The sequence below is a fragment of the Oncorhynchus mykiss genome, chromosome 17 (genome assembly GCF_013265735.2).
Source record: "Oncorhynchus mykiss isolate Arlee chromosome 17, USDA_OmykA_1.1, whole genome shotgun sequence".
NCBI classification, from domain to species: Eukaryota; Metazoa; Chordata; class Actinopteri; order Salmoniformes; family Salmonidae; genus Oncorhynchus; species Oncorhynchus mykiss.
Window position 1 is genome coordinate 58244220 of NC_048581.1, and position 15435 is coordinate 58259654.

General features: G+C 39.8%; 2 protein-coding genes across 2 annotated transcripts in view; one reads left to right on the forward strand and one right to left on the reverse strand.

Moving 5' to 3' along the window:
- The window catches only part of LOC110494220 (gastrula zinc finger protein XlCGF57.1), a 52344-nt gene extending 47138 nt beyond the window's left edge, over positions 1–5206 (forward strand). The window contains exon 25 of the transcript XR_005037024.1: positions 5191–5206. The gene's annotated coding sequence lies outside the window, so the exon portion shown is untranslated. The remainder of the gene's footprint in view (positions 1–5190) is intronic.
- LOC110494223 (coatomer subunit zeta-1) lies at positions 894–11551 on the reverse strand. The gene is made up of 9 exons (XM_021569123.2): positions 11430–11551; positions 11088–11156; positions 7853–7934; positions 7562–7653; positions 7404–7459; positions 5710–5787; positions 2933–2984; positions 2770–2808; positions 894–1607 (listed from the first exon to the last, which is right to left on the reverse strand). The coding sequence occupies exons 1-9, from the start codon at positions 11445–11447 to the stop codon at positions 1560–1562; spliced, it is 534 nt and encodes a 177-aa protein (XP_021424798.1). The 5' UTR covers positions 11448–11551; the 3' UTR covers positions 894–1559.
- Positions 11552–15435: the final 3884 nt, after the last annotated feature.

Genomic DNA, 15435 nt, shown 5'->3' on the forward strand with positions numbered 1-15435 from the left:
TAAAGACATGGTAGACACTGAAGATATTCATTCTGACCTGAACGGACAGACGAGAACACCAACCATGGGACATTCCCGTTGTCAATAATACACATATCATAGGCATTAATTATAGACCTCTGACATACATCAACTCACACACTTGTAAACATTCCCTGTTATTAGATACAGGCACCAACCTGCAGAACACACACACACACACACACTCAGATGCTGCCGGTCTGTGTGTATGTAAAACATAGGAGCATGCCAAACGGTGGCATTTCAGTCAATTATCCTGGTTTCTGTGTAATCAATATAAATTACCTCTCTGCCTCTTTATGGCTCTGCCGGGGTAATTAGCCGATGAGAAATGAGTCCTTGACGGCTCGGAGGTGTCACTAACGTTCCCTGATGAAAATTAAAAGGATGGCAGCAGCGCTTCCCTGTGACCTTTCCCTACCCTCTGCACACTCAGTATGCAAACCTCATACACACTTTTAGTCTCAACTTTTGACATTTTGAAACACACACACAGGGAGAAAATGTGTACCTGCTGTCAGTATACCAGGGATTCCTAAAATCTAACACATTCTAGCATAGATCTGTTGAGATCGTTATGCCTACTTTCTATTGAGGTGTCATGCGTACGGTGTCCGAATCTGCTGTTAAGCAACTTTCCAACATGCATCAGATTGGACACAAGTCAGTATGAATGATTTGTTTAAATATCTTAGTATGTCCTCTGTCACTACTCTGACATGTGCACTGTAGTGGCTTTGTCTCCCAGCAGGTGGCGATATAATTCCTTTCAACTGCAGCATCTGCCCTACTGCGGCAAAAGATAGCCTCAAACTTTTCCCCAACAAACAAATATTTTACTGCACCACAAACAAGAGAAACCAATCAAATGCTTGCTGGTTTAAATAAAGTTTATTTGATCCAAGTTCTTTTCACAACGGCAAGAGAAACGCAATGTAAAGAAAGCCTGCATATCATTGTAATTATCACATTTAAATCACAAAATGTATGCTTCATGCACAACTACACAAGCAAAAAGTTGCCACATTTAGTGGAATCTCTAATAAAGGTTGTATACAAAGAGACACGAGCACAGCAAGGAGATGGCTCAGTGTTTTACTAATAGTCATGTTTCATATACCATACAATTATTAACACAGCTAACAGCTATGCCCACTAAAATAGGCAAAATCCCATTGGAATAGGTGAATACTGGGTGATTCATACTGGTCAGATCACATTTGTTGGTACTGTAATACAAAAGGTTGGAATCACCAACAGCCATAGAGACAGTAAGGATGTGTGGAGTTGAGACAACAACAAAAAAACTAATCCTGTTGTCTGGGCGATAAGAGCTCTGGATCTCCCACCACATGGGAATGGATAATCAAGACAGGAAATGGAGGATAGAAAATGCCACAGTAGGCCTGGCTGGTTCTGATTGGTGGCTCAATCAGAAGACTTCAGTGCAATGATCTCTGGGATACACAGGAATAGGAATGATGTTATCAGGTGAGTGAGTGTTGGTACGTGTGTATGTGACAGCAGAGACAACTCTCCTATCGCAGTAAGGACCACTTGATCTGTTCTTTTGCAGACTGAAGCACCTGAAATAGAGAAGAGAAAAACAGAGTGAGGAGAACTCGGTTTGGTTAAGTGTCCCTCTAATACTGTTTATAGAAGATGAAAGCCGTTAGCAACCCACAAAAGGCAGAACTGTATAGTTTGGTAAATGTCCATCACCTCAAAATCCAACTACAGGTAGAAAAAAATATATACAGTATAAAACACTGAAGGAAGCTTCCAGAACTTTCCTACTGTGATATGAGGGAAGAGTGGTGGTGTGATGACACCAGTAATACTACTACACACAGGAACGATACATCAATGAATGAATCATTTTAATTCTGCAGACTAAAGTCTCTCAGTAACCATTATGAGGCATGCAGGCCCAGGGTTGGCGATGACGATTAATGGACAGAGTGGGAGAGGGAGACACCTGCAGCCAGTAAAATGCCTGTCAGATGGGAGCATCCATCAGCGTAGTGCTCAGAGAGCCTGCCAGGTGTGGAGACACGCCGCCTAGCTAACAGTGGAGCCTCATTAGCAGCTACACTGGGTACGCTCCCCTCTGTTCTCTTCCCTTTTCATTACAATAAAGCTAATGTAGTAGCTTAATATACTGTTGGAGAGAAATACAATTATTTTTTAAATAGCTAACAGAACAATGAGGGCATTTTAGGGATAAAAAGAGCTGGGAAGCATAAGGTACAGTATGTGCTAAAGATTGTTAGCCTGACAAACCACCTAGTCATCACTCAGCCATGTTGTTCACTGATATCCAAATCACATTACTATCAAACACACGTTTAAATTCCAGTACACCAGGCGGCAGGTCGCCTAGCGGTTAAGTAGTTTGGCCAGTAACCAAAAGGTTTCTGGTTCAAATCTCAGAGCCGACTAGGTGGAAAATAATATGTTGATGTGCCCTTGAGCAAGGCACTTAAACCTAATTGCTCCAGGGTCGCTGTCAATAATGGCTGGTCCCTGGCCGTGACCCCAATCTCCAAGGGTGTCACGTGGGATATGCCCCAAAAATATTTACAATTCACATGTGTATAATACACTTGTACATGTGTGAAATAAGACTCATGTAAGCACCTACCCAATTATTAGTAGTACTAAAATAAATTGTACACAATTTTAACAAGTTAGGGTTAGGTTTACTAGGTAATATGAGATTTTCTCGTAAATAAGAAGCGCAATTACCTGAGACACAGTCTGTTCTGTTAAAGGAACATCATCCCCCTGTAAACATGAGAGAAATATAGTCCAGATCAATTTAAATGTTGTTGACATCTGGGCAGTACAGTACTCCATGATAACAGAACCATGGTGTTTGACTGAGGAGGAGGAGGATCAATGGTCTTACTCTGAGGGCCACACGGTACACCACCTGCTGAGGGTCGCTCTCCAGAATGACTCTGGAAGACAGAAGAGCATAGATCACTCTCAATGGCTGACATCTAAATGCTAAGCAAAATGGGCATCCTCCCTAACCCTAAATAACCTTACTTCGAGGGGCTATTGTATCACCTAGCTATGGACTAGTAGGATGGTTGATTTATATTGGACTGAGAGCCTATCCAGTCTCAGAAACCTTAAATTATGTAATAGAGTATTTAACTGGTAAAATCCATCTGTGGGTATGTTTTAGATAAATAAAATAACTATAGTAAAGTAAAATAAACTAACAGGGTTGACGATTTCATCTTAAATCTGCCATAAATCCCCTCGTGACAGGGGGAATGGAAGCATGATGTGTGCAACAGGGAGGGGCAATTGAATGCAAGCTTCAAAAAACAAATTTTGGTTGTAAAAAACATTTCTAGCTATATTGGTAACAGGGTTGGCGTGTTCTGCTCGACCTGCTTAGTTTCCCACCACAAAACAAGACATTTCCAAAAGGGTTAGAACCAGTTCACCTGCTTTTACACTATGATTTGACTACTAGATGTTTAATGGTTTATAATTTTTATTGTTTCATTACATTAAAAAGAGTAACAGGATTGACCTTAAAAATGAGGGATAGGTTTATTTTCCCTTGACATTAATCACTAATCAAGTGAAATAAATCATCTTCAGAAATGACTTTTTCAAAGCAACAAAATAACTAGGGCTTTACTATGGAGAGAACCTGGAGAAATGTTGGGGGTTAAGTGGGTTAAGCTCGTCATAGAAGTCACAGAGAGACATGTCAAAACGCTGAATTGTGGCACTTCAGCAAGCCTTTATAAAAAAAAAAAAATCCGATGTGGTCAATTTAACAGGCTTTGAAAAGGCAATATTGGTGCACAATTTATACTTAAAATATCAAAAAGGGAATAATTCTGTGGAACGACCCAGGTTGCCAGAGAATTGCTTCTGGACTTCCTCTTTATCTTGGCTACAGTGGCTTGCGAAACTATTCACCCCCCTAGGCATTTTCCCTATTTTGTTGCCTTACAATCTGGAATGAAATTTATTATAATACTTTTTTTAATCATTTGATTTACACAACATGCAACACTTTGAAGATGCAAAATATTTTTTTTTTATTGTGAAACAAACAAAACAGAAAACTTGAGCGTGCATAACTACTCACCCCCCCAAAGTCAATACTTTGTAGAGGCACCTTTCGCAGCAATTACAGCTGCAAGTCTCTTGGGGTATGTCTCTATAAACTTGGCACATCTAGCCACTGGGATTTTTGCCCGTTCTTCAAGACAAAACTGCTCCAACCCCTTCAAGTTGGATGGGTTCCGCTCGTGTACAGCAATCTTTAAGTCATACCAAAGATCAATTGGATTGAGGTCTGGGCTTTGACTAGGCCATTCCAAGACATTTAAATGTTTCCCCTTAAACCACTCGAATGTTGCTTTTAGCAGTATGCTTAGGGTCATTGTCCTGTTGGAAGGTGAACCTCCATCCCAGTCTCAAATCTCTGGAAGACAAACAGGTTTCCACTCAAGAATTTCCCTGTATTTAGTGCCATCCATCATTCATTCAATTCTGACCAGTTTCCCAGTCCCTGCCGATGAAAAACGGTGTTCTCGTGGTGATGAGAGGTGTTGGGTTTGTGCCAGACATAGCGTTTTCCTTGATGGCTAAAAAGCTCAATTTTAGTCTCATCTGACCAGATTACCTTCTTCCATATGTTTGGGGAGTGTCCCACATTCCTTTTGGCGAACACCAAACGTGTTTGCTTATTTTTTCATTAAGCAATGGCTTTTTCTGGCCACTCTTCCATAAAGCCCAGCTCTGTAGAGTGTACAGCTTATAGTGGTCCTATGGACAGACACTCCAATCTCCGCTGTGGAGCTTTGCAGCTCCTTCAGGGTTATCTTTGGTCTCTTTGTTGCCCCTCTGATTAATCCTCTCCTTGCCTGGTCTGGTCTGTGAGTTTTGGTGGGCGGCCCTCTCTTGGCAGGTTTGTTGTGGTGCCATATTCTTTCCATTTTAATGGTATTAATGGTGCTCCGTGGGATGTTCAAAGGTTCTGATATTTTTTATAACCCAACCCTGATCTGTACTTCTCCACATCTTTGTCCCTGTCCTGTTTGGCGAGCTCCTTGTTCTTCATGGTGCTGCTTGTTTGGTGGTACCCCTTGTTTAATGGTGTTGCAGACTCTGGGGCCTTTCAGAACAGAGATATATATATATATATATATATATATATATATATATATATATATATATATATATATATATATATATATACACACACACTGAGATCATGTGACACTTAAATAAAGTCCACTTGTGTGCAATCTAACTAATTATGTGACTTTGAAGGTAATTGGTTGCACCAGATCTTATTTAGGGGCTTCATAGCAAAGGGGGTGAATACATATGCACACACCACTTTTCCATTTAATTTTTTACATTATTATTATTTTTTTTAAAACAACTTTTCACCAATTTGGACTATTTTGTGTATGTCCATTACATGAAATCCAAATAAACATCCTTTTAATTTACAGGTTGTAATGCAACAAAATAGGAAAAACGCCAAGGGGGATGAATAATTTAGCTGTACGCCATAGTGTGATGTCTTTGAAAGCATCCAGTCTAGATGGAAAAGTTGGTTTGGTCAGGGAGTCAAAGGACATACTAGAGGAGAATACACAGCTCCAGAGACCCCTGCTTTGGGGTGAGATAAGTACCTACCCCCCATCCACAATCTCATCCACTGCCAGGAACAGGCCCTCCATGTTCTCCAGCAAGGCCCGCCGCTCAACATTTTTCCTGCAGGAGGACAAAGAAAGGGAGCTTAAACACACATCCTGACCTCTCTATGGAAACTAACAAAGTGTTACAAATGTCTCATTCAGTTGCTTATTCAACTACACTGAACAAAAACTGTAAAACGCAATTTGTAAAGTGTTGGTCCCATGTTTCATGAGCTGAAAAAAAAAACACACAAAAAGCTTATTTCGTTCACAAAATTGTTTACATCCCTGTTAGTGAGCATTTCTCCTTTGCCAAGATAATCCATCCACCTGACAGGTGTGTTACATCAAGAAGCTGATTAAAACAGCATGCCATTACACAGGTGCACCTTGTACCCGGGGACGATAAAAAGGCCACTTTAAAATGTGCAGCTTTGTCACACAACAATACCACAGATGTCTCAAGTTGAGGGAGCGTACAATTGGCATGCTGACTGCAGGAATGTCTACCAGAGCTGTTTCCAGAGAATATAATGTTAAATTCAAATCTAATCAAATGTTATTGGTCACATACACATGTTTAGCAGATGTTATTGAAGGTGTAGTGAAATGCTTGTAATTTCTCTACTATAAGCCGCCTCCAACATCCCTTTAGAGAATTTGGCAATACGTCCAACCAGCCTCACAACCGCAGACTAAGTGTAACCACTCCAGCTCAGGACCACCATATCTGGCTTCTTATGCTGCAGGATCGTCTGAGACAAGCCACAAGGACAGCTGAGGAAACTGTGGGTTTGCACAACCGAATAATTTCTACACAAACTGTCAGAATCCATCTCAGGGAAGCTCATATGCATGCTTGTCGTCCTCACCAGGGTCTTGACCTTACTGCAGTTTGGCGTCACAACTGACTTCAGTGGGCAATTGCTCACCTTCGATGGCCACTGGCATGCTGGAGAAGTGTGCTCTTCACGGATGAATCCCAGTTTCAACTGTACCGTGCAGATAGAAGACAGTGTGTATGTCGTCATGTAGGCGAGCGCCCCATGGTGGAGGTGGGGTTATGGTATGGGCAGGCATAAGCTACGGATAACGAGCACGACTGCATTTTATTGATGGAAAATGAATGCACAGAGATACCGTGATGAGATTCTGAGGATTCCATTGTCGTGCCATTCATCTGCCGCCATCACCTCATGTTTCAGCATGATAATGCACAGGCCCATGTCACAAGGATCTGTACACAATTTCTGGAAGCTGAAAATGTCCCAGTTCTTCCATGGCCTGCATACTCAACAGACATGTCACCCATTGAGCATATTTGGGATGCTCTGGATCGACGTGTACAACAGCGTGGACCAGTTCCCACAAATATCCGGCAACTTCGCACAGACCTTGAAGAGGAGTGGGACAACATTCCACAGGCCACAATCAACAGCCTGATCAACTCTATGCGAAGGAGATGTGTCGCGCTGTATGAGGCAAACGGCAGACACAACAGATACTGACTGGTTTTCTGATCCAGACCCCTACTTTTTATTTTTAAGGTCAGTCAGGTGAAATCCATAGATTAAAGCGTAATGAATTTATTTCAATTGACTGATTTCCTTATATGAATGGTATGCATCTCAGTCAAATCTTTAAATTGTTGCATTTCTATTTTTGTTCAGTGTAAATAAAGTGCAGTCTTACCTTAGCATCTGGCTGAGCGAATCAAACAGACAGTTAAGCACTGACATAAGCATCAACTGGGGGAGGAAATAACAAAACGTATCAATGTTTTGTGGGAGAAACAGCCCAACATAGGCAATGTTTCAGTGTGTTTTGTTAGCGTACCACCACCAGCCTACCTCATTTTCATGTGAACTGCCAATAACATAAAAGTAGAGGTCAATGTTGCTTTTGTACACAACGGTAAGACCTTCTAGGAGCGCTATCTCACCTGGGTAAAGAAGCGGAGAGAGTTCAGTCTATGATACAACATCTTCATTATACCAGTTATACACAGAAGCCTTCGTGCAATTGAGAACAGATCAGCACTCAAAGCCTTTGGCAAGAGATGAAATAGCAAGTAATGAAGCCTGTGACCAAAATGTAAACTGAAGCGCATATGATTAATTAGGTCGAAAAAAACATCTTACTGTCTGTGCGGTGTGTCTTGTTGAAGATGTTCTTCTCAAAAGCTTTCTGCTCTTTCACAGTGGGATAGGTTTCATCATAGTACTGTGGGGCAGAAGTCAAACGGAGATCACATACAGTGTCTTCAGAAAGTATTTACACCCCTTGCCTCATTCTACATTTTGTTGTTACAAAATGGGATTTATGTTTTTTTTTTTTAGATTCATGTAAATAAACAATAATATATATTGATTAGATAAGTATTCAACCCCCTTGAGTCAATACATGTTAGAATAACCTTTAGCATCGATTACAGTCTTTTGGGGTAAATCTCGAAGAGGTTCTTAGTAGTATTATTCTTTTTGGAAACCCTTAAGCTCTGTCAAGTTGGTTGTTGATCATGGCTAGACAGCCATTTTAAAGTTTTGCCATAGATTTCCAAACGGATTTAAGTCAACTAACTAGGCCACTCAGGGACATTCAATGTCATTTTGGTAAGCAACTCCCATGTATTTTTGGCCTTGGGTTTTAGGTTACTGTCCTGCTGAAAGGTAAATATGTCTCCCAGGGTCAGGTTTTCCTTTAGGATCTTGCCTGTGCTTAGCTCTATTATATTTCTTCTTATCCTACAAAAATGTCCTAGTCCTTGCCGATGACGATTACTATGTAATTTAGGTTAGCATTGTGGAGTAACTACAATGTTGTTGATCCCATCCTCAGTTATCACAGCCATTCAATTCTTAACTGTTTTAAAATCACCATTGGTCTCATGATGAAATCCCTGAGCGGTTTCCTTCCTCTCCGGCAGCTGAGTTAGGAGGGACACCTGTATCTTTGTAGTGACTGGGTGTAATGGTACACCATCCAAAGCATAATTAATAACTTCACCATACTCAAAGGCAGTGGTGGAAAAAGTACCCAATTGTCAGACTTGAGTAAAATAACGATACCTTAATAGAAAATGACTCAAGTAAAAGTTAGTCAACCAGTAAAATACTACTTGAGTAAAAGTCTAAAACTATTTGGTTTTAAATAAACTTAAGTATCAAAAGTAAATGCATAAATACTTTCAAATTCCTTATATTAAGCAAACTAGACTGCATCATTTTCTTAATGTTTTATTTATTTACAGATAGCCAGGGGCACACACCAACATAATTTACAAAACAAAGTACGTGTGTTTAGTGAGTCTGCCAGAACAGAGGCAGAAGGCGTAACCAGGGACGTTCTCTTAATAAGTGTGTGAATTTGACATTTTTTCTGTTCTGCTAAGCATTCAAAATGTGACGAGTACTTTTGGGTGTCAGGGAAAATGTATGGAGTAAAAAGTAAATTATTTTCTTTAGGAATGTAGTTAAGTAAAAGTAGTCAAAAATAGAAATAGTAAAGTACAGATACCCCCAAAAACAACTTAAGTACTTACACCACTGCTCAAAAGAGAAATTCAGTGTCTGATTTTTTATTTTTTTTTACCCATCTACCAATAGGTGCAATTCTTTGAGAGGCATTGGAAAACCTCCCTCGTCATTGTGGTTGAATCTGTGCTTGAAATTCAGAACTTGACTGAGGGACCATAGAGATAATTGTATGTGTTGGGTAGAGAAATGGGGTAGTCATTTAAAAATCATGTAATCTATTATTATTGCACACAGAGTCCATTTAACTTATTACGTGACTTGTTAAGAAAATGTTTACTACTGAACGTATTTAGGCTTGCCATAAGAGAAGGGTTGGAAACTTATTGACTCAAGACATTTCAGCTTTTCATTTAAAAAAAAACATCTCATTTGTATCCATTTTAAAATTCAGGCTGTAACAATAAATGTGGAAAAAGTCAAGAGGTGTGAATACTGTGTCTCCAAGTGCTTGACTTGGGCAGGAACTCACCGGAGCAGAGTACTTGCAACTCAAATGTTATACTGCTTGAGCTTGAAGAGCTCCTGCTCCTAAATATAAAACAGTACCAGCACCCAAAATGGGTACCAGAACCTATTTCAGTCCAAGTCAAGCACTGACAGTGTCACAAAATAAGTCATAGTTTGAGCACACAGGCAATTTGTTACCCAGGTAGTCAGCTGAATGTAAAATTACAAAACTATGTTGGCTACTTTGCATCTACTCATGCAGCTGGATGAATATTGACATGCTATGAAGCAGAGAGACGCTTACAAAGCTTTCCCTCGCCCCCAGGTGGTAAGGGTAGGTAACAACACATCCGCCACGCTGATCCTCAACACGGGGCCCCTCAGGGGTGCATGCTCAGTCCCCTCCCGTACTCCCTGTTCATTCATGACTGCACAGTCAGGCACGACTCCAACACCATCATTAAGTTTGCTGATGACACAACAGTGGTAGGCCTGATCACCGACAACGATGAGACAGCCTATAGGGAGGAGATCAGAGACCTGACCGTGTGGTGCAAGGACAACAACCTCTCCCTCAACGTGATCAAGACAAATGAGTTGATTGTGGACTACAGGAAAACTAGGACCGAGCACGCCGCCATTCTCATCGACGGGGCTGTAGTGGAGCAGGTGGAGAGCTTCAAGTTCCTTGACGTCCACATCACCAACAAACTAACATGGTCCAAGCACACCATGACATTCGTGAAGAGGGCACAACAAAACCTATTCCCCCTCAGGAGACTGAAAAGATTTGGCATGGGCCCTCAGATCCTCAAAATGTTTTACAGCTGTACCATCAAGAGCATCCTGATTGGTATGGTAACTGCTCCGCCTCCGACCGCAAGGCACTACAGAGGGTAGTGCGTACAGCCCAGTATATCACCGGGGGCCAAGCTTCCTGCCATCCAGGACCTCTATACCAGGCGGTGTCAGAGGAAGGCCCAAAAAATTGTCAAAGACCCCACCCACCCCAGTCATAGACTGTTCTCTCTGCTACCACACGGCAAGCAGTACTGGAGTGCCAAGTCTAGGTCCAAGAGGCTTCTAAACAGCTTCTACCCCCAAGCCATAAGACTCCTGAACAGCTAATCAAATGGCTACCCAGACTGTTTGCATTGCTCCCCCTTCTACGCTGCTGTTACTCTATTATTATCTATGTATAGTCACTTTACTAACTTTACCTACATGTACATATTACCTTGACACCAGTGCCCCTGCTTGTAAGTAAGCATTTCACTGTAAGGTCTACATCTGTTGTATTCGGCACATGTGACAAATAAGGTTTGATTTGAAGCACATTGACTGTGGGGGCAGGTGCTGGTAGTTCATTCATCGCTGTTGATTAGCTAGTTACCTTGGCGTAAAGTCTTTCTCCGTCATTGTCCAGGATGAGCACAGCCTTCACGGTGTACAGAGTGGGTTCCTGATGAATACAATGTTGTATTTTGTTCAGTGAACATGATGCCAAACAACTTGAACGACAAGCGCTGACTGATCAATTGCAATCTGACAACAATCATAACATGCCGGCTAGCTAGCTACTAATTCTGTGAACTAGCTAGTTAAACTGTGTCCTTCTACATTGTTGGGCTAACAGTGGCAACTACCCCTGATACATCATTATCATAGTGTCATTCAAATCACAAATATCAACATAAATAGCATGAAATGCATGTTATGAGAGCGCTAACAGTACCAGGCTGAGTGCGTCCATTTTGTCTTACTACCAGATGACGTGGATTCAGGGACAAAACTCTCTCTGTGATTGGTGCAACACAGAAATGCGGTCAGATAGACTTACCGTTGGTTGCCTTTCACATCAGTCAAATCAGGTCCTCAAATGGCATTTACCCAGACTTTGTCTTTAAAAAAATGTTTTATTATTATTTTTATTTTTTTAAATTAACAACAAATCAACACATAAAGCACATGAGGGAACACAAGCATACATAGATTACAAACAATGGACAATAGAGCTAGGGGGTAATTACGTAAAAATGTTTCAGCTTTTACCCAGACTTTGTCGCCACCTTTGTACAGAGTGTCTTGACGACACAAGGTAGAATAATTGAATTGATGACGTACTCCTGAATCGTTACGTCAAATCAAATGCCATTGGTCGCATATCCCTATTTTGCAGATGTTATCGCAGGTGCAGCGAAATGCTTGTGTTTCTAGCTCTGACAGTGCAGTAATACCCAACAAATCACAAAAATAAAACAAATAAAAAATAACACGATGAGCAATGTCAGAGTCCAGAATATAAATATATATGATGGTGTGTTTTTTAATTTTTTTAAATAAATTTTATTTATTATTATTATTTATTAAAAATGCAGATCAACAATTTACATTCTTACATCATAAAAAACAGAACGCTGGTATTAAGGAGAAAATATTGGAACAAAAAAAATAAATAAATAAACAATTCTAGTGCAATTGTACTCACTATGAAAATATCTTATTGTAATGATTTAGGAAAATATTATTCTTGTTATTGTTCAATGGGGTTAATGTTTTAATAAAATATTTAAATTCAATCCAAAAAATGTGTAATTTGGGTATATAATTTTGGAATTTTTGTTTGTGTAGGAAGTATTTGGCAACAAGAATAAAACAATTCACAATCATTTCAGTGGTTTTGTTCTCATTGCGATAGTAACATATTATATATTTCGTGTCAAAAACATGGGTAGTGTTCATAATGATAAATAAGTATTTTGCAAGGTTTCCCCAAAATTCTGACACAAATTTACATTCAAAGAACAAGTGAGACAGATTCTCACCTTCTTTTTCACAGAAAACGCAGATATCATCAATAGCCACAAATTTGGATATCATAGAATTACATGGATATATCTTATGTAAAATTTTGAAGTGCACTTCCTTGTCTTTGTTTGGTATAAAATATTTGTAAGGCCTCAACCATGCATTTTTCCAGTGTGTAAGTTGGATTTGTGAATGAAGAATTTGTCTTATATATTTATTACAACAAGATTTCTCAAGTAAACCCACGCCTTCCAATCTGAGTTCTGGATAAACTTTGTGATCATTACCAAAGCTAAGATTAGACCACTGGGAATGGCTTTGATCACAGAAATAAACTCTCTGAATGGTATTGGAAACTCTTTCAATGTTATAAATTGTTCATATGTGAGAATATTACCCTTGTTGTCGAAAACATCAAGAACAAAGTAAATATTCCCCACATGCTAGCTGGGGTAGAACAATTACTTATTCCTTACTTGAAATTGTTATTTATGTCAACCAAATCCAACACTTCTAGACCGCCTTCAGCTCTTTTGTTAGAAAGGACTGACTTTTTTAGTTTGTGAGACTTATTTTTCCAGATGAAGTCAAGAAAGGTCTTATTGATCTCTTTACAAGTAGAAGGATTTACACATATCGATAATGACACAAAATGAGACAGTCCCTCTGCCTTGGACAGAAGTACTCTCATAAGTATAGAAAGATCTCTCTGTAGCCAATTATTGAATATATTTTTTGGTTTTCTTAATTTTAGGAGAGAAATTCAAATTCAAATGTTGTCTGACTAAGTGTCCTAAATATTTAACACATTCCTTTACAGGAATATTTTCTATTTCTTTATCATCAGAGTCAAATAATATATGATGGTGTGTACATAGCCGCAGGAAGTCGGGAGGATGAGGGTGCTGCAGCACCCACTGAAAAATTTAAAATGTCGGAAAAAGTTCCCAATTGTCATATTTGAGTAAAAGTAGATATCTTAATAGAAAATGACTCAAGTAAAAGCCACCCAGTAAAATACTACTTGAGTAAAAGTATCAAAGTATCAAAAGTAAATGTAATTGCTAAAATATACTTAAGTATCAAAAGTAAAAGTATAAATACGTTGAAATTCCTTATATTAAGCAAACCAGACGGCACAATTTAGTTTTAAAATGTATTTACAGATAGCCAGGGGCACACTCCAACATAATTTACAAATGCAGTATGTGTGTTTAGTGAGTCTGACAGATCAAAGGCAGTAGGGATGCCCAGGGAGGTTCTCTTCACAAGTGCGTGAATTTGACCATTTTTCTATCCTGCTTAGCATTAAAAATGTAACAAGTACTTTTGGGTGTCAGGGAAAACATATGGAGTAAAAAGTACATTATTTTCTTTAGGAATATAGTGAAGTAAAAGTTGTCAAAAATATTAATAGTAAACTACAGATACCCTAAAAACCTACATAAGTAGTACTTTAAAGGATTTTTAAAAAAGTACTTTACACCACTGTATGAGCGGAGAAAAATACTCGTCAGACAAACATCTGATCGTTTTCCTATTCTGCTAAGCATTCAAAATGGAACAAGTACGTTTGAGTGTCAGGGAAAATGTATGGAGTGAAAAGTAATTTCTTTATTTAGGAATGTAGTGAAGTAAAAGTTGTCAAAAATATAAATAGTAAACTACAGAAACACCCCAAAACTACATAAGTAGTACTTTAAAGTATTTTTACTTTAGTACTTTACACCACTGTATGAGCAGAGAAAAATACTCTGCAGCATGGTATCAGGGTGAGCAGGCCGTGGCTCGGGTGGCAGAGGTCTTTGATTATCTTCTTGGCCTTCCAGTGACACTGGGTGCAGTAGATGTCCTGGAGGGCACGCAGTGTGCACCCAGTGACGTGTTGGGCTGACCGTACCACCATCTGGAGAGCCCAGCGGTTGCAGACAATGCAATTGCCGTACCAGCTCGGAGATACAGCCCGACAGGTGTATCTTTAAAAGATCAGGAGGGTCTTAGGGGCAAAGACAAATTTATTCAGCCTCCTAATGCTAGAAATGTATTGATTTAAGGGACCAAGGGATGATTGAATAGCCAGAAATTATACATATTACCCATCTGAAGTCGTTGTGTGCCAACACCCCAATATCAGGCACACTGCAAAATCCTTGGGAACTACTACTAGGATTAAGCCATCACTGCCACCAACATACACTGAACAAAAATACAAACGCAACATGTAAAGTGTTGGTCCCATGTTTCATGAGCTGAAAGAAAATATCCCAGACATTTTTGATACGCACAAAAAGTTTATTTCTCTCAAATGTTGTGTACAAATTTGTTTACATCCCTGTTTGTGAGCATTTCTCCTTTCCCAAGATAATTCATCCACCTGACAGGTGTGGCACATCAAGAAGCTGATTAAACAGCATTATAATTACACAGAGCACTCAAAAATGTGAAGTTTTGCATGCTGACTGCAGAAATGTCCACCAGAGCTGTTGCCAGAGAATTTACTGTTCCTTTTTCTGCCATTTGAATGCACAGATATACTGTGCCGTGATGAGATCCTGAGGCCCATTGCCGTACCATTCATCTGCCGCCATCCCCTCATGTCTCAGCATGAGAATGCAATTCCTGGAAGCTGAAAATGTCTCAGTTCTGGCCATACTCACCAGACACGTCACCATTGAGCATGTGTGGGATGCTGTGGATTGACAGTGTGTTCCAGTTACCGCACCTTTGCAGTTTTTGAAGAGTGGACCAACATTCCACAGGCCATAATCAGACTGATCAATTCTGTGAGAAGGAGATGTCACGCTGCATGAGTGGTTCCACCAGATACGGACTGGATTTTTGACCCATTTTTCTAAGGCATCTATGACAGATGCATATCTATATCCCAGTCATGTGAAATCCATAGGTTAAGGCCTACTGAATCTATTTCAATA

Excerpts from the sequence above, each read along its gene's own strand:
- LOC110494223 (XM_021569123.2), bottom strand. Across the intron at positions 7,654-7,852 it reads CAAGACACACCGCACAGACA|GTGAGATAGCGCTCCTAGAA; the intron begins GTAAGATGTTTT and ends TTCTTTACCCAG. Across the intron at positions 1,608-2,769 it reads CAGAACAGACTGTGTCTCAG|GTGCTTCAGTCTGCAAAAGA; the intron begins GTAATTGCGCTT and ends TCTCTATTTCAG.